Source organism: Diplotaxodon limnothrissa, linkage group LG9 (genome assembly GCF_057381915.1).
Source record: "Diplotaxodon limnothrissa isolate DT_005_m linkage group LG9, D_limnothrissa_male_GT1.1, whole genome shotgun sequence".
In the NCBI taxonomy this organism is placed as follows: Eukaryota; Metazoa; Chordata; class Actinopteri; order Cichliformes; family Cichlidae; genus Diplotaxodon; species Diplotaxodon limnothrissa.
The window spans coordinates 21,886,501-21,914,273 of NC_140604.1; the positions used below are offsets into that span (position 1 = coordinate 21,886,501).

General features: G+C 39.1%; 1 protein-coding gene across 1 annotated transcript; it reads left to right on the plus strand.

Moving 5' to 3' along the window:
- Positions 1-5,780: 5,780 nt before the first annotated feature.
- vps41 (VPS41 subunit of HOPS complex) lies at positions 5,781-27,551 on the plus strand. The gene is made up of 28 exons (XM_085362245.1): positions 5,781-5,954; positions 6,243-6,281; positions 11,780-11,887; positions 13,354-13,431; positions 15,981-16,055; positions 17,055-17,117; positions 17,207-17,272; positions 18,988-19,107; positions 19,193-19,339; positions 19,427-19,493; positions 20,646-20,743; positions 22,017-22,146; positions 22,282-22,397; positions 22,499-22,617; positions 22,972-23,053; positions 23,184-23,276; positions 23,360-23,487; positions 24,096-24,240; positions 24,341-24,382; positions 24,473-24,523; positions 24,608-24,745; positions 24,824-24,878; positions 24,959-25,099; positions 25,199-25,335; positions 26,860-26,959; positions 27,048-27,092; positions 27,186-27,265; positions 27,377-27,551. The coding sequence occupies exons 1-28, from the start codon at positions 5,934-5,936 to the stop codon at positions 27,455-27,457; spliced, it is 2,565 nt and encodes an 854-aa protein (XP_085218371.1). The 5' UTR covers positions 5,781-5,933; the 3' UTR covers positions 27,458-27,551.
- The last annotated feature ends 222 nt before the right edge of the window (positions 27,552-27,773 follow it).

Sequence of the window (27,773 nt, forward strand, 5' to 3'; positions counted from 1 at the left end):
TTCACAGTCTGTTGACTGTTTGAAAGCTCAGAGGGACAGCGGAGAGCACAGGCAGCCCTGAAATTTCTACCGTTTCACAATGTAATTTTCACTGGGGCATGAGAGTTTGCAAGACCTATAAAAAATGAGAGCAGTGGTTTTTGTTAGGAGGTGGGGGGGGGGAAAATAAAAGGAAAAATGGGAATCTTTGCCCCAGCAGCTATGATGAAAAATAGAATAAACAAGCTACTGACACTTCAGAGAAGGGCAGGGTCCTTTCTGTCCATCCCTCCATCTTTTTCCCTTTCCCTTTTTCTCCTTATTTCATCATATCAGGAGTGTGGCGCTACCTCTCTAATGCTGGCATTTCTCTTCCTGACAGACTCCAAACAAGTGCTGGGAATGAGATCAGAGCTCTAATCTTCCCCTGGCCTCTGAGGCTCCAGGATAAGGGGGCAACACATCTCTCACCATCTCACACAGCTGTTAATTACTTCAAAACAGCCAGCTTTGCTTTATTGCAGTCACTCCAACCAAAGTGCATGTTTTTGACTCGTTTAAGCTGAGTGAGTAATGAGATAACGCTAATCTTGTTACAATAATACGTAATAAAAAAAGGGATATTTAAAAAGTTGACATCAGAAATTGCATTGCTGCTTCTAAGGATGTAACGGATTATCTTCATTATTATAAGTAGCTCTGAGACCTGTGATTAGCAATAACGTGAGCTACTGATGGCAAGAGCAGACATGGACAGACTGGAGAAGGTTTGTCTCCTCACCCAGTCTGGCCTCGGCTCGGGAACAGGTCGCAGAAACAAGAAAAAGCACTTGATGCCCTGCTCTTCGCCTCACGCTCACCAAAAGCCCTCAGTGGGTGGAGAATCGGTGGTTAGCAGAGCATCCCGAGTGTCATCAGATATCCAAGCTTAGAGCTGGTGGTTTTACCAGTGCCGTTCCAGTGTGAGACGTCACTGGGTGGCGGTCTTCAGCATGTGATCGAACACTCAAGGTGAACACTCCTGGTTTACAAAGAAAGAAAAGATAAATAAATAACACCCTGTGTAACTGTCATGGCATCATTTTATATTAATAAATGATCTCCGGTAGTTTTAAAGTATACCAAATTATATGTGACTCCAAAACCGCATTACTTTCTTATCAACAGCGGAAAAAAGCAACAAATGAAGATGTTTCAGAAACAGGAATAGTGTCAAATTAAAACTGAACAAAAAAGATGTTACATAGTTACTGTGTAATGACATAAACAAAGGTAGAAAGTCCATTTGAAAAGCAGCTGTCTGATGGTAGATTAGTTTGATTAGTTCAGCAAAAATTTGCTGATCAGAATTTTTAAATGTAAGAATTGTATCCTTTTGTTTGCTATACACAGATTCTGAGACATTTCAAATGTTCAACATGTGCATGTATTTAAAAAGCTAGGGGTCGCCACAGCAGGTAGCTCCTTTTTACGCCGGATGCTCTTCCTGTCACAACACCAAAGAGGTTTGTGTCTCCTCCTGGGATTAAACTGGGTCTCTTTCACTTATTAGGTGAACGTGTAATATACCCCACTGTGGGACCACTCAGTATTTCCTTGCAATTAGTGATTATTTTAATATTAAAGGAAATAAGTTAGAGATATTAGAGATAAACTGATGATGAAAATGATCATTAGTGGCAGCCACATGTCTCAAAACAAACTTTTCTCTCACAAAACCAGCCTTATGAAGTGAGACTGAAAAAACCCTGGAGATTAAATATTCTGTAATCTTCTGAAGCTTCTTTGTTTTTTTAAAAGTTGCATTGTGGAAGAAAAGTGCAAAAGAACCACACAGTCTGTTGAAACTTTAACAACTATGGTTAATTTTGTACATATATAAATATTTAACCTCCTGAGACCCGAGCTCTTGTTTGGGATGCATTTTTAATTTCTCCTAGCTATTTGGGATTAGTTGAACCAGAAAAGTATAAAATCTAAATATTATGTTTGAACAATGGGCACACGCTACTTAAAAAATTACAAAACACTTTATTGAGCAGCATTACGAAGAATATTCAAGAGGTTAAAACATGTTTAGAGTAATTATTAGGTGTGGAATTAAAGCACAGTTCAATAGCTTCAAATGATCTCCAACATACTGGAGGCATATGCAGGGTGATTTCAACCTGGGACAGGCTGCAGCACACCAGCCTGCTCTGAAAAACGCACGACAGAATGAGGTTTATAATCCACCCGAAAGACAAAATTCTCTTTCATGCTTTCTTTGTCCTTAAACATTAATGTAACGTCAAACCATCAGCTCGCTCTGTAAGTTAACACGACTTTCCGAGGTGACAAATGTTCTCCAATCTCTGAGAAATCACACACAACAGCTTCATTTGCTGCTATGAGTGACGTAAAAGGCACGTAAATACTTTAAGTATCTGATTTTTCTTTGGACCTGTGTAATGCAAACAGACACATACGCTCAGATTAATAACGCCTGATATCGGCAAGTATTCATCTGCTTTAAGATTAAAATAAGGTTTCTTTAACATTTTGTAAATCATTTTATTTTCCACCTTAAATGAAACATATAATGTCTACACTGAAATAATGTATCGACACTTTTTGAAGCGATCATTATATATTTTATGAATATGTGGATGTGCTGTGATGGCCGAGCATATGGAGATGTGTAATGTGGTTTGTTAGGTGATGATTTGTCTCCCCCTTAGGGTTATTAACCAAACTGTTCTTCTGTCTATGCTTTCACTTCATGCCTTTGTGCATCTAAATCTCAACAAGTGCTGTTAATAGTGTTAAATTACTCTCGGAAAAATGCAGCCAATTTGTATTATTTTATCTGCAGCTGATCTAACAGACTGTTATCGGGACTCGTGGGGTCAGGGGTGTAAATATCTGAGACTTGAGATGATTTTTCTTTTCGCGCTCGTTAATATGATCAACAGTTATCCCTCTCTCCTCCACTAAAGCTAAAACGCTCCCCAGCGGACGGTCGGCGGGTCAGTGAAGGCTGAGGGCTATCAAAGCAGTGTATTAAAAGGAGCTCTTTGAAGCTTGTAAACCACAGTGCCCAGCAGGTCCACAACAGATAGACGCCTCTGATTGGTCAGGTGTGTGTGTGTGTGTGTGTGTGTGTGTGTGTGTTTTCTGCTGGATCGATCCACCGAGCTGACATTCTGGAGCATCAAAGCTTTCGGTGCACTAATCTGACTCCTCCTATGAGGGCGAGGGTTGTTTTTACTATTTTACTTTTTTGTCCATGAAGTGCTTAAACTTTAGATGGGGCTCTTGCATGTTGCATGATGGGAGAGCGGGCAAAGCATATGTTTTGGAGGTTTGAAAGGGAATGAAAACAAATCAAGCTTGGATACTGTATTTATCGAGTGATAAATAATGCAAAACTATAGAGAGAGAGATGGAGAGAGAAACAGAGAATCACAGGGCCATCCATTGGGCGTACCACTGGCAGCAGCAGAGGAGCGACACCGCAGAGATTCACACACTGCTGCTCCTCAAAGTCAGTTTCCCCTCACACTGTCTCTGGAGACCTGCGCCACATACACACTCATGAAAGGTGTGAAAATCTGATTTCCCAAAAAGGATCGGTAATTCTCTGTGAGGGTGGAAGCCGCAATCAATAAATCATTGCTAAGCAGATTGTAAAGAAAAAAAAATTATTCCCCCTTGGTATCAGTGCATTAGGATTCTCCTGAGGATGGATGAGGCAAGACAGGGGTGTGAGACAATCTCAATAAAGAAGAGGCAAATCATACCTTTGGCATTCATCTGGACTCAGGCAAGCAGCTGTCAGCAGAGTGACGGAGGACCGGGCGAGTCGACCAATATCCGAAGCCACCATGTTCAGAGAAGTCTGCAAATATATAAAACAAATAGCCTAATTATTACTGGAAGTCTTGCTGACTGTGTTTGCTTTATTAGTGAATGCACATTCCTTTATTAAGGCAGGCATAGGAAACAACCTCAGAAAAGTACTGTACTTTTAATTGTATATAAATCTACCACAGATTTTACTTCAAAAAGAGGCACAATAAATACTTTCAGCTGCTATTTCTCATCATAATAACGCACAATCTGGATGCAATTACTGCTTATTACCAAGTGGACAAAGTATTCATATTCTTTACCATCAAGAGTAAAGATGCACCCATATACATATTTAGCTTCCTTCCTACAACTGTAACACTGCTAAACACCATGTGACAGTAATTATGTACAACCCTCATGTGCAATATTCCACTACCCAATTCCACATCCCATAACTCGGGACATACCTCACTGTGTACATTTTATAATATGTAAAATAACTCATGTAAAGTGCACTTTTGTACTGCTCAGCTTCACACAATTACAACCCTAAGGCATATACATTACACAGACAGATGCACAGCCTGTAAATAAATAACTCATGTTCAGTCCAACCATGCAATATTAAGTCCCAATACTTTTTACTCTTTAATGCTTGTCAGTAAATGTTGTATTTTATATTTATAATATTTATATTATGTATTTATGTAAAATGTTTATTTTATCTAAGCTTTTTTTCACCATCTTAGCAAGTATTACCTGATTTCGTTATGTTTGCTTAATGATAATAAAGTGTCTTGAATCTTCAATGCAGTCTTGGCAGTAAAATGCATATTTAAAGTATCAAAATATATATAATTATAATTTAATATTCTTCTGAAACCAGGGGACTCAAACAATAGCTGAAGGGTTAATTTAGCCACTACGTTCAGACAAATCTGGACATACTTAAATCGAATAGTCTTAATCATTTCAGTTAGTGTTGTTTGTCCTGTTTTATTCAAATTGTCTTAATTAAGACAAAGAGAGATTGTGAATGAATTTAAAGTCTTGTAAGTTATCATTTTGAAATTATTGCTTCATTTAGTGCTCAATTATTAGAAGAACATTTTGTGTATTTTACCTCACATTCTTCTGTATATCTGGCTAGTGGCAGTAAATAATCAATATAAAAGGGGACAATGTGTACAGTAAATATTTTTGCCTAACAATTCTTGTAATGATACTCATAATTACTTCAGACATTACTTTTGTAAAAACTACTTAATTATAAGTAATAGTATTGATGGACCTTAAGCAAAAGTAGCATGTTTCTGCTGTTTGGAGCTATTTTTATTATTTACTATAAATGATATAAATTTCTCCTCTAGGGAAAAACTACACTATTTGCCACTGATATGTTTCAGACAATTAATACAACAAATTAAAATACTCAGCTGTATACAAGGGGGTGGATTTAGCTGGCTCCGTTTAGCCTCTTATTTGAATACCTTTTAATGACAGCAGAAATCAGCCTTTTTATCATCCCCCTTGGGGAAAGTTTGGAGGACTTTTAGTCCAGGTTAATTTATTGTATCTGGCGACCGTTCAAATTTTTAAGGTTGGTCTATTAATGTTGTCAGTGAAGATGTGCTTTATGGTTATACCTAGCTTTACTGCGGGTTATTTGGCTGCAGTTTCAAGACTGTTAGCTTCAACTGAAAAAAAAAAAGACATTTTCTTCACAAGTTTGCCGTCTGACACTTAAGAAAAGAGACACTTGGATTGTTAAAACCCAATAAAACTTGCTACAAGTATTTGCCACGAAAAACATATGAACTGTCACCTGGCATCGTTTTTTAAATAATCGTCTCCTTTTATTCTGTCGGAGTATCCGCGTTGTCGTTTCTCTATCTGAATGACTTCATTACCCATAACGCCTTGATACTCGAATTCAAGTCATGTGATTTAGCTTATGACTGGAAGCAGGTTTCGACAACAAACATCACTTTGCTGTCACGTAACAGCGGGTGTTTCTGAGACGAAACGAACCTTTAGCGGAGATTTAACGGATATTTTAAAAAATATTTGTTAAAGTATTATAGCTGTTACCTTTGGATATATCGCTAAATAATATCACAATGGCGGAAGTGGAGGAGCAGGTAAGCTCAAAATGCTAAAGCTAGCTAGCTAAATGTTTCTGTTTTAAACGCACTTACATCAAAAATGCATTCAAAGTGTGCCTGTGAGAGCTGTCTGCTGTGGTTTCATTTGATTTAGCTTCTCATCAAGCCATTCTCTGCTTAGAAAGCTAACATTTTAGGTGCTAATTTAGCTTTGCAGTTGTTTGGTATATATTTAATCTCTAAATAAATAGTCATGGCCTTTGAAACCAAGCTTTAACATTAATATATTTTTTTTAAAGCAACCCAACATTTTTCTGCTTTTAGGTCAGACATCCAAGTGAGGAAACCACAGATGAGTCTGAGGTAAGAATCAAAAATACCTCATCATTTTAGCTCATCTAAGATGAATTTATTTTAAGAAATCTTGATATATATTTAAAAAAATAATAACTGGAAAAAATGGACTTGAATGTGTCATGCAGTTGCACCAGTATGTCAGTGTAGACATGCATCACCAATAATATACTGTCAGTGACAGAAGTGTTCATATTTCTGTCAGGTTTGGATGCTTTTTGAAATCTCTGCCTACTGAAGGGGCTGTAATACATAACATAGCCTTTATCAGCACAGCTTGATCCCTAAAGGATCTTTGTCAGGTTCTGAGAGGTGTCAAACACTCATGAATTACATATAGCTTTCCAGATCCATCAATATTATGACTGAACTCTGGCATGTTACAGTACACCTGTGCTTCGGAGGATCTCACATGGGCTGAATAAAATATAACATTACACATCACGCTGACAGGAAGGAGAATTTTTCTTCATCGGTAGCAGAGGATGGAATCATATATAAGATATATGCTGCATTTTGGACACCTGCACCTTTCTCAAGCTACTACTTTTTTTCTCAAGAAAATAAACCAGACTTGTAAATAGTGGTCTGTCTGTGCACCATGTGTTCAGTAGTCATGGACAAACACTCACTGGACTGTGGGATTGCAAGTCTCCTCTGAGTGGCTGCTGCAAACAGGTGATTATTTGCTTACAATATTGCAATATACTGTAGCTGGCTGCTGTTGTTACCAGCTTGACAGCAGCCTCGCTAGATGAAGGCAGCGAGGGGCTGTTTGCTCTACACTCTACTAACAGAAGAGATGAGCAGGGTAACAATCTGTCTGAGCAGTGGCTCTGGAAAGTCAGAGGCATTCTCTTCATCAACGTCATGATTTGGTTAGATTAGTCTAATTTGTAATAACATAATACAATAATAAGTCTGATTTGTAAGTGCTTTTTAGTATGCTCAGCGGATCAAACCCTTAAAACGATAGATTTAAGCAACATATTAGTTGACTGATTGCACCAATTTCCCCCTCTTTCTGCCTCAAACAGACTAACATGGTTAGATTTAACAGCTACAGCGTTCCCCTTAAAAGCAGACAAATGGGCGAGTCTTGCTTGAACCTTGAACATTAAGCTAGATGATGACACGAGGAGTCTCATTTAGCTCAGCTGTCAGTAGATGGAGAATATGGCAAAAATGGTTACAAATCAAAAGAAACCCCAGCAGCTGAAAAACGAAAGGGTGAGTTCCATAAAAGCCTGTCAAAAAATGTACTTTTGTGGTCCCGAAAGCACATAAAAGGTAGAGAATGAAGGGTAATAAATGGAAGAAAAGACATCGTGCATTGTATTTTTAGCAACTTGCTGGACCACTATAAGGCTCTAAGTGCTCTACATGATTCTGCCACTCCTTTAGAAGCAAATGAAATGGTTTAATGCATATTTTAGCTTAGTTTAGTTTTATTCAGTCATCACATATTGCACAGACAGTGTAAACAGCACACAATAAATCAGGATCTCTGCACCATGTAGTGACTGAACAGAATCAGGCAGAAGCAACGCTTCTGTAAGCCTAGACTGCGATCTTTTAATTCCAGAAAGAATAAATGGGAACAACATAATCATTCACACCCTCAAGTGTCAATAATTGATGATGTCTTTGTGCTACTGTTGGAAAAGAAAAAGCAAATTAATTAAATTCATTTTAGCAATTTTCAATAATTTAACCTCAACACTAGAAGTTCACTTTGAGTACCAAAATCTAAAAGCTAATTTGTTAAACAGCATTATGAACACACTTTCATTTTATGGACAAAGGACCAAGCTGATGTCAGCTGGGAAAACAGTTTAAGCAAAGTTTTTATAGCATGTTATATGCTGGTTTCATAAACGTAGGTCTTTGGACACGACCCATGCAAATCAGGAGTTTGGTGGGAGTGCCACCAGCATGCGTGCTAGGATTGAAATTCATAAATGCAGTTAAGTTCAATATAGATGTTGATAATGACATCAAGACAGCCACTGTTAATATACTGCAGGTTGCGAGACTGACAGGAAATGATGATGTATGAATTTGACAAGTCTATTACTGAATTTGGGATCGTGGGCAGTATAAAGCTGACACTGATGTTATGATCAGGATAAAGTTATGATCTCCAGTTATTTAAAAACAAGAACAGTCCTGCAAACAAATGGGCAAAGTTAGAAAACATTGGTTTCAGAGCTGTAAAGAAATGGCTTTAATCCACCCAAGTGGACTGAAACAAGCAAATATAATGATGGAAAAAAATTATTACCAGACTCTTGATTTTGTTTGATATAGGCAGGAACCCACGCAAGCACTGAAACATACAAGGTGTGCTTAACTAGGGTACATGATAATGTTAACTTTGTGTATTTTATCCTGTACATGCCCAGGTGTGACATGTATAGCTCATTAGTTTGTGTCTAAATGCTACGTTTCTGAATGCCATAATTCATCGAAGATCATATTTTTAAATGTAAATTGATAGTTTATATATGACAGTTGTAAAACTGTTATTACTGTGTAACAGTGTGTCATAAGCACCTTGTCCTGAAACTGTTTGGTCAAAAATCTTCTTTTAGTGATATTCGTTCCCTTCTTAATCAACCGGAAAGAAACAAAACAAACAGCAAATGAGTGACTTCGGTTTGAATATTGTTTGCATTATTTTAAATAAACTGAATCATTCAGTGGATCAGTGTGAACCTAATAACCAGCCGTGTTAATAATGCATGTGGCTGTTTTCTGTAATAATGGATTGAATTTGTTTTGTATTAAAGGTCAGTCCTCGCAATAAGAAATGTGGGAAGTGAGCGATATGTTACGTAATCTTTTAATATACCCAGTTGATTACTGTTATTAATTATTTATTGTTGTTAACATGCAAAAAATGATAACGAAAAACCTGTAGCAGTGCGTCTTTTCTATCATAATTTATGATCAAGCACAATGCCTAGAAGCAGAAATACTCAGTGAGGTGGTTTGACAATCTTGGTGGAGAGCACTGTGTATGGCCTGCTGTGTTGAGTTGACTTTAAAGGCTGCAGCATGTGATTAATATAATTTTTATATATACTATGTGTTGATCTTTCCCTTACTTTGCCACCTGTGTGTAAACTGTGTTTATGACACATGATGATTTGTTGTTTGTCTTAATAATACTGGGTACACGCCTTCGTTTCTCCAACTAGTGTGGTCCTCGCTGTGCAGTATATTTAAAGCTGAATGTTTTCCTTCATGCTCTATTTTAACAGCCAATACTAAAAGAAAATGGCAAAAATGGTTACAACATCAAGGCCAGCTGAGTAGTTGACAAAACAAAGAGCAACTTACAAGAGATGGCAAAAGTTTTAAAATGGGTAGTTTCTCTGTGGGGATGAAGTTTGCCTTTGTTGTTTGATACGCCTTTGAAACCCGTGACAAATGCCCTCGCATCAGAAATCTCACAACCAGAATACACAGGAAATAGCCTAGATATGGCGTTGTTGAGTGGGAAAGGATTGTTTTTGAAAATAACATTTTTTCCACGCTATTGTCCCCCACCTCCAACCCAGTAGCACATAATGGCAGACAATGTTTTGAGTTGATGCACCCTCTGGGCAGCCACAGACTGTGCAGCATTGGTTATAAACTGAATTATGAGTAATATTCAGGCTGTGACTGGCCGCAAATGTTGACTCAGGCTGGAAAGTGTAACACAGTATAATACCTTAAGTTTGCTTTATGAAAAGACTATAAATTCATGTATTTCACTGGGGATGAACAGTGTCATGAAAAGATGTTGCTTTTATTGTTTTATCAAGCATTTCATGCAAGGTGATGGAAATTTTGTCTTTGTGCATACATCCCTCTATACACATATGTTCATGTACACAGGCTTCAAAAATGGATTAATCACAGTTATTGGAGACTGAAAGCTGCAATAAATGCTGCTGAAAGGAATCCCAGTTATGCTTATACAGTAAATTTGTGCATTACCTGCATATTAGAAATGGATAAATAGCAGTGAATTAAATTAGATCGGTTAAAGCAAAACTGCCAAACATTTGACAATTTTGTCTGCTTTTAGGTTCTCCAATGTGAGGATCTTATTCATCATTTCATCATTAAGTATAATGTAATTCAGTGATTGAAATAGCTGTTGTTATAGTGTTGTCATATTTTTAACTGTTTTCTCACTTTTGATGAACAGAATAATAATTCAAAGTAAAAAAAAAAACCTGATTGGGCTACAATAGAAATTTTGGGTGTTTGTGTCATTTTGTTGTTATTTATTCCTCCAATTGTACCAAGGGAAAAGGAATAAAAGGAAATGCTCTTTATAATAACTAAAAAAAACATCATTCAACTCTTTATCTCAGTGTCTTTTAAGGGTTAGGTTAATATAACCCTATTTGGCTTGAAGTGGCATATAATGATAATAAGATGATTATGTGATTATAGTGAGATAATGATATGTGGGAATTATATCGGTGCATCTCTATTTTAAATGAATATTTTATTATTTTCAAATTGAATGAAGATGAATGTGTTTCCACGTAATCATCGTCTCGTTCAGCTATTAGGAATTCATGCAAAAACTAATCATTTGCAGCAATTTGTTGATCGGCTGTTAGTACTTCATTATGATAAGTGTGATAAGTGATAAACTCCAATTCTAATCAGTTTAGAAAAACATTAAGCAGGGATGTCACAATACCAGAAATTGAGTAGTTCCAATACCAAATGTATTAAATGATTCTCAATGCCCATTTAAATACCGTGGTGAAAATAAAAACAAAATTATTATTTCATTTACTTAAACATAAACTGCTTTATAAAATTCATTTCAAATTGTGTTGGCAGGTGACTTGCAGCCTATGTACAGACTATGATATCTATTATTTTATTTGTATCTTCTGAGAAGCACAGGTAAATTCACTGACCTTCAAGTGATTTTGCTTACATTAGTCATATCACTATAACCAAAACAAGTATTTAACCATTTTTGGTGCCCTCTTGATTGTTTTTGTAACAGTGACATTCACTGTTTCTCATAAAAACAAGCTCAATTTGTCTTCTAGAGTAATGATGTGTTTCTCCTTCTCTGTTATCTTAGTTCACACATCACTGCATTTGTTTTCTGTCAAAAAGGATAAAAATGGTGTAAAATGGTCTTTATGTCTGTTGGTATTGTGGTGCACATCTTTTTATACCCTTTTGTGTGCTTGCATAAAAAAAGATGCAAATCAGGGACTCGCGTGTAAAAATGTTGCTCCATAGAGCCCCTAGTGGTCAAAAACTAAATAAGGCACCTTTAAGATGTAACGTTGGACAAATAGGGATTTTTGTCATATTTTGTAGCACGTGTTTCATAAAAATCTGATTTTAATATACAACATCAGGTTGGGTGGAGATTTTGCATATTTCTTTTCACTGCAGTGATGATTTGGGGGGTTTTAGGGAACAAGAATAGCGGTTGGAAAATATCATTAAGAGACTGCTTTCTTCACCAGGAGGAGGACAGTGAGGAGGAGCCCAAGCTGAAGTATGAGAGGCTCTCCAACGGGATGACAGAAATTCTCCAGAACGATGCAGCCAGCTGTATGACCGTCCATGACAAGGTAGAGGTTATGATCCACCACCCGCAGGGGCATTTCCGTGTCAGGTTCACCCATCTCGCGCAGACATTTCACATTGTTTAGGTACACATTTGAGAGACGTCAGCTTCAAAGGTGGATTTCTTCCCTTCTGTTGAATCTGTAAAGGCAGACCCATTATTTTCTCACCTTCCCCTGCTTTTCCCTCTCAGGGAGGTGAATCAGAAGGCATCAGGCACCATTGTCTTCTCCTCTTTTTATTCCCACTCTTACATATTTTTTGCTCCTCGTCTCCCTTTGTTTTTTAAGAGGGCCACTCTCGGCGAGATGGTTAATCATCGTGGCACCAGCGGCACACTTACACGCCTGAGCAGAGCAAAAGTCATACCCAGTTATGTCTCCTCACCTGATGTTTTATTAACCACTATTGATGTTCGTGTATTTGTTTGTACTTTGAGGATTCTGTTCCCCCTTTTTTCCTTCTTTTAACCTAAAAACAGCAACTGTGCCACAGAGAGAGAGACTGCTTTGCTGAAAATTAAAATTTGATCTGACTTGTCTTTCTTCTTGGGATTTCTATGCTTATGTACTTTTTGCCATCCAGCTACCTGTGTGGTCACACCACCACTACCCTCCCCCACCCTCCTCTTCTGTGGCAAACTCCCACAACCCTAAAAGCCACCGACAGCACATACTGCCTTATGTTGCCTCATATTTTAAGTGTCTGAATCGGAATTTCATTTGAACAATTCCATTCTGATAAATCCCTTTAAAAGTCGCTCCGCCTCACAAGGTTGAACCCTTTATTTATTTATTTTTGGTTATTTTATTTGGGGAGATTGCAGGGGCTCTGTCTGACATGCTCAGCTGTGCCTGTAAATATAAGCATTTCATTATAGACTGCACTGAAGCATGCTGGCCTCGCCGCACATCCACATGCTGGTCTAGAAGGGAGGGGGATTAGGAGGAGGGCATGGAGCAGGGGCTGGGGTGGAAGAACACACACTTAATCTAATGCCAAAGCCCCCGGTTTCTATAATTTTTTTGTCCCAGTGGACTCGTGTACACACTCGCACGCACACATACATATGCACACGTGCGCTTCTGCCGAAGCACAAGACACGGAAACCAGTTGCTGCTCAGTAGAAATAATAGCCTTGTGCTGGGCAGGGAGGTGATTGGGTTGCATGGGAAGAAGTCAGATGTACAGTGCATTTATTATGCTTAAGCATTTTAATTTGAGGGGAAAAAAATGCCATTTCACACTGTCTGCTTTAATAAATAGGGCTTTTCCACCCCCTGCAATTTCACAGTTTTGCCTCCAAGCCCACCCAATCCCCACTTTGCCCATGCCACTGCAGATCCAGGAAATATTTTTTTTATCCTCTCCCACAGCCGTCATAAACACAAGATTTTTTTTTTCCTGGAAAATCTGGAATTGATTTCAGGTGTCTTCTGGTTTAATTTACATTACATTTGTCTCCTTTCAGTTTCTTGCCTTAGGTACTCATTTTGGAAAGGTCTTCCTGTTGGACATCCAAGGAAATATTACTCAGAAGTTTGAGATTGTGAGTACATTAAAATGCTTTGGGTTACATTAACCAATTACTTTAATTTAAAACACTTTTTAGCCTTGTTAGCTCAGTGGATGCAATGAGAGTCTGCTGTTTATGTTACTAACTACATTATATTGTTGTTCTATTTGTTTATCAGTTGGCAGTCATGGTCCCAAGAGGAAACGTTTTAATAACGCTGAGATTTCTGTAACTTTAACCTTTCATCCAGTGATGTCATCAGTTAGAAATCTGAATTTACTTTCTTGTGTAACTAAATACCTGTAAAATCAAAGTGATACTCATCTGCTGTACTTGGAATTCAATTCTACTTTTACTCCAAGACATATTAAACACATGAAATAAAGAATTGAGCCAAAAAACAAACATGTTAAAATAAAGTTAAAAAAAACTAGGGGCGACCGTGGCTCAGGGGGTTGGGAAGCGTATCTGTAACCGGAAGGTCGCCGGTTCGATTCCCGGGCTCTCTGTCCTGGTCGTTGTGTCCTTGGGCAAGACACTTTACCCTACCGCCTACTGGTGTTGGCCAGAGGGGCCGATGGCGCAAAATGGCAGCCTCGCTTCTGTCAGTCTGCCCCAGGGCAGCTGTGGCTACAACCGTAGCTGCCTCCACCAGTGTGTGAATGTGAGAGTGAATGAATAGTGGCATTGTAAGGTGCCTTGAAAAGTGCTATATAAATCCAATCCATTATTATCATTATTATTATTAATAAAATAGCTACTTTCCTGCCAGTGTAGACAGTTGTTTTATTACGAGCTCTGAGAGTATGTGTTTAGACTGAAGTCTTCATTCCTCCATGCATTTCCTAACCTGTTGGAGCTCCAACATTTTAGTAGCTGCTGTTTAAGATGTATTAGCTCCAACATGCTCAGTTCAGTTTCACTCCTGAGTCATGCACACCAGCACACATCAGTATGTAAGAGACATCAGCATTAGTAATTCAAAGCAGCACTATAAATTTTCCTTTAGCTTTTTAAAACATGAAAGAAACATGGATATTCCAGAGCAATCAAGTACCCTGCACACTTGTTAATAACAAAATAAGCACGTCATGCTTTGTTATCATTCTTGACTCTAAAAGGAGCCAGAGTTTACCAAAGAACATCATTAGCTAATAAATAAATGGTAAATGGCCTGTATTTGTATAGCGCTTTACTAGTCCCTAAGGACCCCAAAGCGCTTTACACAACCAGTCATCCACCCACTCACACACACATTCACACACTGGTGATGGCAAGCTACACAAATAAGATAGGAAACTGACAAATTAGACCACAAACTCATCAAGAAAGTGTTTACTGAGGTCACAGCTCGAGGAAGCTTACGACTGGATAACATAGATTTTTGCAAACCCATTTTTAGCCATTGTTTTTAGTTCTGCTGTCTTCAGAAACTGTATTTTGTTATATGAATGACGCAGAAAGCTTTAGTAGTGAGACAGACAGTGCTGTGGTCAAGACTGATACTGCTGTTAAATCATTAAAGGTCTAAGTGGAGTATGTATGGAATCATAATAAAGGTAAACACTGAGTCGAAAACCACAACTGGCTGATCAGATACCCAAAGAGGTTTTTTTTTTTTTTTTTCATTGTAAAAATGCAATTCTCCTCCTGGCTGATGAAACTTTTATATTCCTGAAAAAAATACCTAACAGTCAACAGTGTTAACTCGGGCCCTGCAGACAAAATAATACAGTTTAGATCCCATGTGGAAGCAAAAGGAGATATTTTGAGATTTCACGTAGTACCCTGAAGGAAGATTTCACACCCAGAAATGAGCTTGCCTCTCTCTAATTTACTCCTACTATTTTACTACATTACTTCCACTGATCTGGAGGGAATGAACTCTGAACAATAATTTAATTTACAAGTCAAAAAAACAAAACCAAAAAAACCCCCCCAAACAAAACAAAAAACAAAAACTCAGTAATCAGGGCTGATTTGGTAGGCAGGGAGGAGTGGGTTTACATTACTGTACCTGCACTCGTGTTTCCAAATGTCGTGCGCCTGCTGAGCATGTTGATTCAAGTGCTACTTACCAGAGAAACTTACTGCCAGTTTTTAAAAAAAATCATAACCCGAAACAGTGAGGTTGTTTCACAGAACAGGAGAGACACAGCTGTGCTCTAGCTGTTGGATTTAATATGATTACCAAATAGCTGAAGCAACTGCTTTGGAAAAATTGGAAATCTATGATAAGCAAAACAACTTCTTTCCTCTTCAAGTCTACACTGAGGCACCGTCCTCACTTTAGGGACGTTTTTAAAGTAACATTTGCTGTAATTTATGCCATTTAGTTGATCCTTTTATCTTAAGAGCCCTAAATTTAAAAGCATCTGCAGCAGAGGGACCCCTAACATTTTCAGTATTAATGCACTCTCTATGCATTGACACATATGGGACCATGCATCCATTGCCTTTTTTTCTTTTTCCTGGCATTTCACTTAGTTGGGGTAAAATGTCAGCTAGCAACATTTGGCCATCCACTATGATACTCGCCCACCTCTTTAAAAAAACGATGCCGTGATATTGTGTCTCCGCAGAGTTCAGTGAAGATCAACCAGATCAGTCTGGATGAAAGTGGAGAGCATGTGGGCATCTGCTCCGAGGATGGGAAGGTGAGATCTCTCCACTCATCACCGCTGGCTAGTGATCTCTGGGCCTGCAGCAAAAAATGAAATCACCAATCAGTGCTTCTCATCTTTCATAATTCATCCTCTGATTCATATAAACTCGCCTTATCAGCCTGAAACTTTATCATAATGATTTGGAACTAGCAGCGAATTTTTAGACGGCACTTCCTCCGCACTCGGTGCATTAACCTGGAGTTTTATCTTCTCCATATCTACACATAAGCCCCATATTTTTTTCATGATGCGGGAATTTATAAAAAGCTTGTAACAATTTTGAAGCGTGGGGAGGGGTGGGAGGGAAGGATTGCACTCAGATCCGTTGAGCTGTCAGTCAGCCATCAGCCCATCTACGGATACCCTCTCCATGTTCTCCACCTTGCTGTTATCTTGTCTCTTCTCATCATTACCACCATCCTTCATGGATTTTGCAGTCAAGATATGCTTTCTGATATCGCCCTCCCCCTGCTTCCAGCACTCTGGTGGCAAAAACAAGATCTTGTCGCGCAAAAAAAGTGGAGCAGACAATTAAAATCAATGCTATAGCAATTGTTTGCCCTCACCAATTCAGCTGGCTGATAATCCTTTGAAATCTAACTTAATCCTTAACCACTGCTGCGGTTCAAGAGATGAGATAGCGTCAGAGTTTTATATTATTTCCCCATCTTTTTTTGGTGGTGGTGGGGGGGCTTCAGGTAGAGGAAAAGTGGGCGTCATGTACTCTAATGGTACATTAAAGGCTACTGTAGCCAACTGAGGCTGTGGTCAGTCCACGATTAGGATTTCTGCTGTAAACCCTGCAGGGTTCGAAGAATCAACTGGCCCCACTAATTGGTGACCCAGCGGAGAAGTAGGGAGCCAATCAAAAGTCTTTTCTGACCACACTTCCCCCCGCTGGCCTCAGATAGTTGCAGAGGCAGCAATTAAAGGAGAAATTTTGAGTTATTCACCTTTGCTTGCTGTTCTGCTGCACCGTCTCTGTTCCAGGTTCAAGTATTCGGCCTCTACACAAGAGAGGGCTTCCACGAGAACTTTGACTGTCCCATCAAAGTAAGTTTTTCTGCAGACTTGCAGTGTTATAGGATGGAAAATAGAATGAATAGATTTCGCTCTTCTAAACTGTTAAACGTTCTTCACAGGTGGTCGCATTACACCCTCAGTTCACCAGATCCAACTATAAGCAGTTTGTCACCGGGGGCAACAAGGTAGGTTTGAGTAGTACTTTTTACTTGTGCGCTTGTTACACCCACTTTTGTTTTGTTTTTTTGGGGTTTTATTTTTTTAAAACCGCCATTTTCAAGACATTTCCTGCCGCAATAATGCGTCCTGATTGTGTCCGGGTGAAACCGAATCCTGCACACTGTCTCGCTTTGGCTCGGCTGAGGGCGACGCGCAGGCCTTTGTCTGGTGTGAAAGGCTCTTACTTTTCTGTCTTTTCGCTGGAGTGCTCTCGGGAGAGCTGCCCATTTTCACAAAGTGCTGTTCGCTCAACAGTGTTTGAAAGGCAATGCTTCACAAGCACAGCAAATAGATGTCATTATCAAGAGGGTACATAGTCTTAGGATTTCCGGGCACATATGGTGATCTCTCTCTGGAAGTTGCCTCCGCTGGGTATGTCATCGCGGAAGGTGAAAAGCATATTAGACATTAGATTTGTCATTTTCTGTTTTTTTTTTCTTCATCTTTGAGGTAAAAACAGCTACCTACTAGCGCTTGCCTATTACACTACTACAAGCTGCACCGATGTGGCGCCATTGCACAAACCACCTATAAATAAAGTGTGCTGACATTTATACAACAGGGGCGAGGAAAAACTTTTACCACAAAACTCCATTGTTATTGTTACTTTGCTATTTTCTTTCAATTGGCACTGATTTCTCTCAGTTCCAAGTTGTGAAGGCCTCCACAAGTTGCCTGTGATGAAAATCAATACCCCTCAACGGGAGCCACATTCTGTCAAAGGAAATTCAATTTTGTTTCCCCAGTTCTTTTGTCATATCATCTTTTTGTCGAGCAAACTGTTTATTAACATAGGCCAAATGTTGAATTAAAGAGCCTATACAAATTTCTCCCGGCCGCCTTGGTAATAATATGCACTTTTGGGGGGCTTTTTGTATCACTTTATATAGTGAGAACCGCAACAATGCAGGGAATGTGAACGACTTTGTCCTCCACAGAAGGTGCGGTGCAAGGCCTGAAAACTTAACTTAAGCTTTAATTCATGAAATAGCTCTCAGGGCTGTCAATGCCACATTGCATTGTGGTTAAAAGCACACAAGCCACGCACATCACTCAAAGCTCTCTCGGAGCTTTCACAGCTTTTTCGAGACGGCACAAGAGTAAAGATGGTGCACGCAAAAAGTAATGAACTTACTTATTCGTGTATCTTAAATTGTTATCCACGGCACCTTATGTTAATGCCGTGTATCCATGTTATGATGAGAAGGATTCATTCATTCATTTGGTTATTTGTTCATTTTCAGGCACAACAAATACCTATATTGAACATAAAATGTACAAAACAAAAAACAAAAATTGCCTGAAAAAGGAGTGGGACGAAGAAAACTTATGTATTAAATCAAAACTGTAATGCCTCATATTTTCAACACCATCTTCACAAATGATCTCGGCCATGTGGATGTTTAATGTTTTCGTCCACCAGTGGAGCTGGTGAAGCTTCTCCCTCAGGTTGACTCACGTTGAGCCATCCATCTTTATTTTCTTTGTGCTTAAATGCTCCAAAGTGGGATTAAGTCTGCACATGTGGAGGAAAATAGGGCTTTACTTCATGATTTTATCAGACATAGCTTCCTAACTGCTTGTTCCAGTATAATACACTGTTCATCTACTGCCCTCTGTAGGCTGGGGTGTAATATTGCACCCTTGAATTAAATGTCCTTACTTTTTTCCCCCCTTCAAGCTCCTTCTGTATGAGAGAAACTGGCTGAATCGCTGGAAGACTTCAGTTCTACATGAGGGCGAGGGAACAATCACTAATATCAAATGGAGAGCTAACCTGATTGCATGGGCCAACAATGTGGTGAGATCTCCGCGACAGTTAAGCAAACCCCGATCCTTCTGTATGCACAGCTTCGTATGTAAAAATGCTGCTTGTTTACCTTCAGGGAGTAAAAATATATGACATCAGCACAAAGCAGAGGATCACCAATGTGTTGAGGGATAATGTGAGTTTGAGGCCCGACATGTACCCGTGCAGCCTGTGCTGGAAGGACAACACCACTCTCATTGTCGGCTGGGGTTCTTCCATTAAGGTTTGCTTTGTTTCCTGCTCGTGTTAATATTAATCACAGGCGCCGGCTGTGGCGTGCGTTCAGTCTAATCTTCTTATTTCTCTTCAGATTTGTGTTGTGAAAGAGCGAAATCCAACTGAAATGAGAGACCTGCCCAGCCGCTATGTGGAAATAGGTACAGAGCACCCCATTTCGTCTTCCACATATGAGACCACTGAAAAATGTGCACACTCTGAGTCACAGAGTTAATGAAATCTGTGCACTGAGTAATATTTTTACATAAGTTAGAGATTGTAAACGTCCTCTGTGCCTCATAATTTAGCTCTAATTTTACATATCGTTGAAATCGTGTGGTTACGATATTGATCATCCTAGTTAATCCTATATTATTGATTCTTCTGAGGAAAACTTCTGGCATTTACGTGCATCGTACTTTAACACATACCTCTCAGCTGAGCGTTGTTGCAGACCAAAAACACTCTCATGGCAATACTTCTCCGATGGCAGCAGCCTCTCTTCAGTTTTATCTTCTCGGTTCTTTTGTCATCTCTTTGTAAATCAATTTTTTTTATTAACATGGCCCAAATGCTGAATTAAAGAGCCCTCTCTTGGCATCCTTGGTAATGTTAAGCGCCTTGAGATGACTGCAGTGAATTAGCGTTATATAAATTAAACTTAATTGAATTGAAAATGGAATTTTAGGTACTTCTGTGGGGCTTTTTGTTTCAGTTTATATAGTGATGATTATAAAAATTCAGGGAATGTGAATGACGTTGTTTCCCAAGGCCTGAAAACTTAAATTGCAGTTTATGCTCCTCTGGCAAGACAAAGGCTCACACTGCAAAAACTTTTTGGGGATGGCTTGGTTTTAAAGCTTGGGGCTGATCGGGGCACAAAGTATAGATGTAAATATGATATTATGGGAAATTTCTACCACGTCAACTGCAGAAGAAGGCAGTGCTGCAAGAAGAAAGGGTCCTGTTGTTCAGACGGCTTTAGATAAATTGAAATGGCGCTCAGGTTCAGTCTGTGCATACTTTTAAGATGGAAAAACAATTAAATGAAATAAATGCATTTCATCTCCTTTTTCTGCTTTCTAAAGTCTTTAACTGAGAAACAAAAAAGTTTAATAGTTGCTTACTTTAGTAGTTGTAAAGCTAAAGGCTGCGTTATGCACGTATCCTTTTAAGTTCAATCGATGTATGAAAACAGAAGGACACTTGCGTATAACTACACAAAAATGTGAGGCATTAAAGGGAAGAAATATTTCACCTTGTTCTCACTCACTTTCTTTAAATGTGGATTGTTGATATTTTGTTTCTTTTAGTTTCTGCTTTTGAGACCGAGTTTTTCATCTGTGGGTTGGCACCACTGGCAGATCAGCTGGTCACTCTGTTCTTTGTGAAGGAAAACTCTGATCAAATGGTAACAATATTTTTTCTTTTAACATACAAGAAAGTCAATAAGGTGTTAGGCATTTTTTGTGCATCTTTGCATCTGTCTATGACACTGGATTGTAAATTCAACAGTCAAGATGGAAGTGCATACTTTAAGCTTTAAATCAGTGGGTTTTCCAGAAAGGTTGTATTACTGTTTTATTCATAGTACCTAATTTTCAGAGTGACAGCGAGTTTCATTGCCAGGTGAGGCCTGTACCCCTCATCACTCCATGAGAAATTAAGCAGATAAAAGATCTGTAGTTGATTCCAAGCGTTGAACTTTTATGTGGTATCTTTTTAGTGGAATTCTCAATATGAAGTCCAAAGATGTGCCAAAGTGGTCATCATTAGGCTAAAAAGCAAAAACCTTAGGAATAACTAAATTCAATCTGGTTCATTCTTAAAAAGAAGGAATCCACTGTCCGGCTGAGCAGCACCAAAAGGCTGAGAGACCAAAGAAGAGGTTGATGATAAGTTATTTCTATGGTTATGAAAAAGAACTTTGCGACATGTAACCATGTCGGAAACACTCTCAAGGCAATGAATGTGTCGTTGTCATGGTCTACCATCAAGAGATGCCTTCATGAATGTAAATATAGTGTGTTTACAACAAGGTGCAAACCACTGGTTACACTCAAGAAGAAGGCCAGATTAGACTTTTTGGAAAATATCTAAAAGAGTCATGAAAAAGAAATGGAGGTATGAAATCAAAATGAACTTTTACCAGAATGATGGGAAGAGAAACAACTCATGATCTGAAGCATACCAGATCATCTGTCCAACACGGTGGAGGCGGTGTTATGGCATAGGCATGTATGACTGCCAGTGGAACCAGGGCACTAGTGTTTATTGATGATGTGACTGCTGATAGAAGTAGCAGGATGAATTGTGAGGTGTGCAGGACAACACTCTATACTCAGATTCATTCAAATGCTGCAAAACTGATTGGAGAGAACTTCATATTGAAAATGGACAGCGGTCCAAAGCAAACTGCAAAAGTAACCCTTCTTTTTTTTTTAGTCTTTGACTACAAAGGATTTTTACCCAGGTGTTAAAAACAATCCAAATTTTTAAAATTATAATTTTTGTTTTACAATTACTGTTGATTGTATAAGAATAGCTGTAATTTCTAAACAATTAATGCAAAAGTTTTTGTTAAACCCTTAAATTAAAGCTGAAAGTCTGCAAAAGTGTGCACAACAAATGTGTAGGTGTTCAAAAACCTAAGTCAGATATAAAATCATTACATATGTTCGCAGGATGAGGAGTTATGTGCGCGGCCTCGTCTCGACATCATCCAGCCTCTCCCCGAGAGCTGTGAGGAGATCTCTTCAGACGCGCTGACGGTGCGCAACTTCCAGGACAATGAGTGCAGAGACTACCGCCTCGGTGAGACTGTAAAATCTGCTCCCAGAGAAATGTCACGCTGCCTTTTACTGCAGCCTGATTTCATTATGCATCGATTATCAAATGTCAGCTGTAATGTGGGAGTACGCAGAGGAATAAATGTATTTTCATCAACAGAGCATTCAGAGGGAGAGTCACTCTTCTATATCATCAGTCCCAAAGACATCGTTGTGGCAAAGGAGCGAGACCAGGACGACCATATTGATTGGCTGGTCCAAAAGAAGAAATACGAGGTTTGTGTTGTTGAATTTCATGAGGGTTGCTAAAGGTTAACGGCTGCAAGGTCAGAGTTTGATTTTGTGTCCTGTTACTGCGCTTTTAACCATGACATCAGGAGGCACTGATGGCCGCGGAGATTAGCTTCAAAAACATTAAGAGGCACGACGTTCAGAAGATTGGAATGGAATACATCAACCACTTGGTGAACACGAGAGACTATGACAGCGCTGCGAGGTAAGTCCTGCATGTTTGCAGGTGAGCAGTGTTGGCATGAGATATGTAAAGAACAAGATAATGTTTTAGGAGCTCAACCAAAGAAAGTGCTTAAGTCCCTCAGTGACTGCTCTAAAATTTGGAGGTGATCCCATAGAACATAACGCTTTTTCCTAATTTGTGTGACCCTGACCTTTGACTTAGAGCTTGAAGTATTACAAACTAAAATGTTGTATCTTTATTCATATAATTGGACCACTTATGCTTTCTCTTCAAAAGACCAAATGTAAAAATCAGAATCTTCTTTTTATCATTTAAATGATTCAAGTGTTTTGTTTTTAATTTAAATGTATTTATTTATTTACTTTTATTCAGAAAGTGTCAAAAGGTCCTGGGGAAAAACATGGAACTGTGGGAGAATGAAGTGTACAGGTTCAAGACCATTGGACAGCTCAAGGTAGGTTTTAACGGCTGTGCTTTGAAGGCATCACTAAAGTGGTTATAACGTTGCAATGAAGTGCGACGCTTGCCCTGTGGAAAGTTGTGTCTCTTATGCTGTATGTGGTGCCACTTCTGTCATGTTTCAGGCCATCAGTCAGTATTTGCCAAGAGGAGATCTGCGTCTCAGGCCGGCCATTTATGAAATGATCCTTCATGAATTCCTGAAAACTGACTATGAGGTAAGTTACACCCCCACCCGTGTGCAGTCTTGGCGTGATGAACGTACGACGGCTGATAGTGCGTGCTGCTTTTTTCTGTAAAGGGTTTTGCCACCCTGATCCGGGAATGGCCGGGAGATCTTTATAATAACATGGCCATCGTTCAGGCTGTCACCGATCACCTGAAGAGGGATCCCACCAACAGCACGCTGCTCACCACGTTGGCTGAGTTGTGAGTGGTCTTAACTTGAATATTGAATATTGAATATTACGGCACGGAGGCTAAGTTTTTAGGAGCGATTCCATGCGTGTCATTCAGTCTGTAAACACAATGAATTCTCATAAAACTTTGTAAGGGTGTAGATTGCGGTAATGTCAACAATCCATTAATATAACTTAGAAACTGCTATGGTTACACCTGTGCTGTGTTTTCTCAACATATACAAAGTACCATATGAAGATTTGACATGACATGATATTTTAAATCTTAAAAACGTCTTTAAAACATCACTTTTGACCTCTGACCTGTTCTTCAAGGTTGATCTGAAGGTCAAAGTGATCATAAGGCTATACAGAGCTATTTAAAACTATATTCTATATTTCTTACTTTTTGTATTAATAACATATAGTATATAGAATGATATATTTGGACCTCTGACCTCTTCTTCAAGGTCAAATAAGGTGAAATTTTAAAAAAATGTCTTTCATCTTTAACACTTTGCTTAAATTTCGACTGCCTTTGTTTATATTGGCAACATTTAGGAAATGATACTGGTATATGGGGATTTTAAATATCATGTTAAATTTGTTGTGAGTTGCTGGTGTTCGATGCTGTTTCAGGTACACCTACGACCAGCGATACGACAGAGCCTTAGAAATCTACCTGAGACTGAGGCACAAAGATGTTTACCAGCTGATCCACAAACACAACCTTTTCTCTTCCATCGAGGACAAGATCGTACTCCTCATGGACTTTGACAAAGAGGTAAAAAGTCATCACCGACTGATTTCCCCTTCATTTGTTACTTATAGATGTTGTTCTTATACATTTAAACCATTTAAACTGTATGACTTCATGTTGTCAGAAAGCTGTTGACATGCTTCTCGATAATGAAGACAAGATATCAGTAAGTACCCCTGAATTCTTTGAATCTTCTTTATCTTCCTGATTTAAACAAATGATTCTAAGTGATGGATTTTTGTTTTGACTCTAACAGATAGACAAGGTGGTGGAAGAACTAGCAGACAGACCTGAACTTCTGCATGTGGTGAGTTATATTTGAGCACCTTAGGTTACTGAATTCAAAACAGATGTTATAATGCAGGGAGTTTGACCAGCCTTTTGCCCACAGTACCTCCACAAACTGTTCAAACGGGACCACCACAAAGGCCAGAAGTACCACGAGAGACAGATAGGCCTATATGCCGAATACGACCGGCCAAATCTGCTACCTTTCCTGAGAGATAGCACCCACTGCCCTCTTGAAAAGGTACATGTCATCCAATCATAAATTCTCGTCTTTAGAAGTGAAGTTGGGTAACATAAGTCATTTTGTTGACCTCCTTAGGCTCTTGAGATTTGCCAGCAGAGAAACTTTGTGGAGGAGACAGTTTTCCTGCTCAGTAAGTGTTGAATAAGGATTAAGATTCGTACTCTCATTTGAAAAGATAAGGAAGAAGCTAATCAGACATGTTTCTCTCAGGCAGGATGGGAAACTGTAGACGAGCCTTGCAGATGATCATGGAGGAGCTGGCAGATGTTGACAAAGCCATAGAGTTTGCTAAAGACCAGGATGACGCAGAGCTGTGGGATGATCTCATCTCTTACTCTATTGACAAACCACGTATGTCACCAAATCTCCTATCGAGTCAGTCATGGTAAACCTGTGCATCAATAAATCTGAACTTTAGTTATCTCTTGCTTTTTACTTTATTTACTCCAGCATTCATCACCGGTCTCCTCAATAATATCGGCACTCATGTTGATCCTATTCTGCTCATCCGACGCATAAAGGAAGGCATGGAGATCCCAAACCTCAGAGATTCCCTCGTGAAAATCCTTCATGACTACAATCTACAGGTCAGACATGCGTCCCGGAGATTAGCTTGAAATTTTTTCCACACCCTTCAGCCCATTTCAAATTTACTGGGCCGTTTATAAGATAAAGGACATATGCTTTAATATCTTAAGAAATAAGTGAAGGAAATTTCAACAGTTCTTCTGTTTGTCCACATTTTGTCAGTCTGCTTTCTCAAAGAAATACATTGCCACAACTCCTTGGCTTACCCATCTTACTTTGGTGTGGTATGGAAAGCTGAAAGTAGTTCTGAAAAGAATGCAATCTATTCTTGACAACTCGCATCACAATGCTTCTTGGTGCAAACTACAGTATGTCCTCCTCAACTTTAAACTCTGCAAAAGCCAATCACTAGTCCGGATTAGACCCCTTGGTAGGGCAATCGTGATTTAAGATCCTATCGATCATTTAAAGCTTAAAAGACAGTTCTTTTCAATAATATAGTTGGTTCTAAGATCAAGGGACATATACAGAGTATAAAGAGATATAAAACCAGAGAGACATTTTAAATATGTTTGAGTTAAGTTGCAGGCGTAGTCATTGGAGGTTTTAATAAACTGTCTGACTGCAGTGCTGTGAATAAGTACAGCCTGTAGAACCACCTTTAACATCAATAAGTTGAAGTAATTGTTTTCTGTTTAACTTTACCAGTCTCTCACATCATTGTGCTTGAATTTTGACCCACTCTTCTTTACAGCGCTGTTCAGTTCATTAAATTTTGTGGGCATTTGTTTATGCAGAGCTCTTTTAGGGACTCACTGCAGCATGTCAGTCAGCTTGAGGTCTGGGCTTTGAGTGGGCCAATGCAACACCTTGATCCTCTTCTTTTTCAGCCATTCTCTTGTAGATTTGCTGCTGTGCTTGGGTTCATTGTCGTGTTGCATGACCCAGTTCCAGTTGAGCTTCAGCTGTCAGACAGTTGGCCTCACATTTGACTCTGGAATACTTTGGTTTACAGATTAGTTCATGGTCAAACAATGACTGCAAGGTGCCCATGTGGCGTGCCCATTTAACACGCTAACAGAGGCCCGTAGAGTCTAAGATGTAGATATTGGGTTTTTTGCTATTTCTATGTGCTCTGTGGAGCGAATTTGCTGGGACGTCCAGTCCTGGGGAGATTAGCAGCTGTGATGAATGTTTTCCACTAACAGTAGAATGATGAATCTCAAATCTTTTGGAAATTGGTTTATAAACCTTCCAACACTGAACTTTAAGGTCATGATTGTTGATGTCTTTCCTCCTTGGCATTAACTTACATTAAGCATTAACACACCTGAATGCTCCAGACCGGCAAACTGCTCAAACTTCTGCTTCTATAGATATGCTCACACTCACTGATGATCAGTTAATCAAGTGAGTTTGATTAACAGCACCTGGCTGCTCTCTCATCTTCTTAATTCAGTAAAGATGTATGTTCTTTTTCATATGACTATACTGTTAGAATTTAATTTTAAATTGCTCAATTCACCGATTTCTGTACCTCTTATCCTGTTTGTTGACAGCTCGTTTGATTTCTTGTTTCTAAGATTCTTTTAAGGGAAGGCTGCAAAAAGATCCTGGTGGCCGACTCCCTCTCCCTGCTCCAGAAGATGCATCGAACACAGATGAGAGGCGTCAGGGTTGATGGTGGGTGCGCTTTGGTGTTCGTGCAGCTCCTTTTGAGATTAGCTATATTAAACTGGACTCTTAAGAACGTTGCTGCTTTTCTTTTCAGAGGAGAACATTTGTGAGTCATGTCATGCTACAATTTTACCCTCAGGTGAGTCATGTAATGTAGGTGTATTCATCTGTTTTTAATGTTGTATTGCATTTGAAAACTCTTCTTTGCCAATTTTTGCAACGTGTGTTTCAGACATGGCCAAAACCTTCAACGTGGTGGTGTTCCACTGCAGGCACATGTTTCATAAGGAGTGTTTGCCATCTTCAGGAACAGTAAGTGACATCTCTATATGCTGTATCACTCTTTACACATTGGTGCTGGGGTATTTTATCTGAGAAGCTCAAATATGACTTCCTGTAACTTTTCGCTCTTTCCTGTCTCAGATTCCCGGGTTGCAGTTTTGTAACATCTGCAGTGCGAAGAGACGAGGGCCGGGAAGCGGAATACTTGAGATGAAAAAGTAATAAACGGTGTACTTAGAGTCTTATTACTGAACTCTCATGTCAACTCAGCGCATTGGTCAATAAATATTACTTCCCTTCAGTCACTCTACTCTAAACTTGCAAAAATCATAAATATTTATGTTTGACTGTCTCTGTACATTTACGTCTGCTTGCTTCTGTTGTGTGTGTGATAACCTGTATGAAAATTAAAATGGAATTAAAGCAGTTTGTGGTTTGTGTCTGATAATTATACACATCTTTGTTAAAATCCACTTCAAGCTAATTGGGTAGAAATGTATTCAAAGGTAGAAGATGGCTGCCACTCCCCGAGCCTGAT

Bases quoted from the DNA above. Each gene is read 5' to 3' on its own strand.
- vps41 (XM_085362245.1), top strand. From the start codon at position 5,934: ATGGCGGAAGTGGAGGAGCAG. The intron at 13,432-15,980 runs GTGAGTACATTA...GTGTCTCCGCAG, and splicing joins TTACTCAGAAGTTTGAGATT to AGTTCAGTGAAGATCAACCA. The intron at 20,744-22,016 runs GTAACAATATTT...ATATGTTCGCAG, and splicing joins AGGAAAACTCTGATCAAATG to GATGAGGAGTTATGTGCGCG.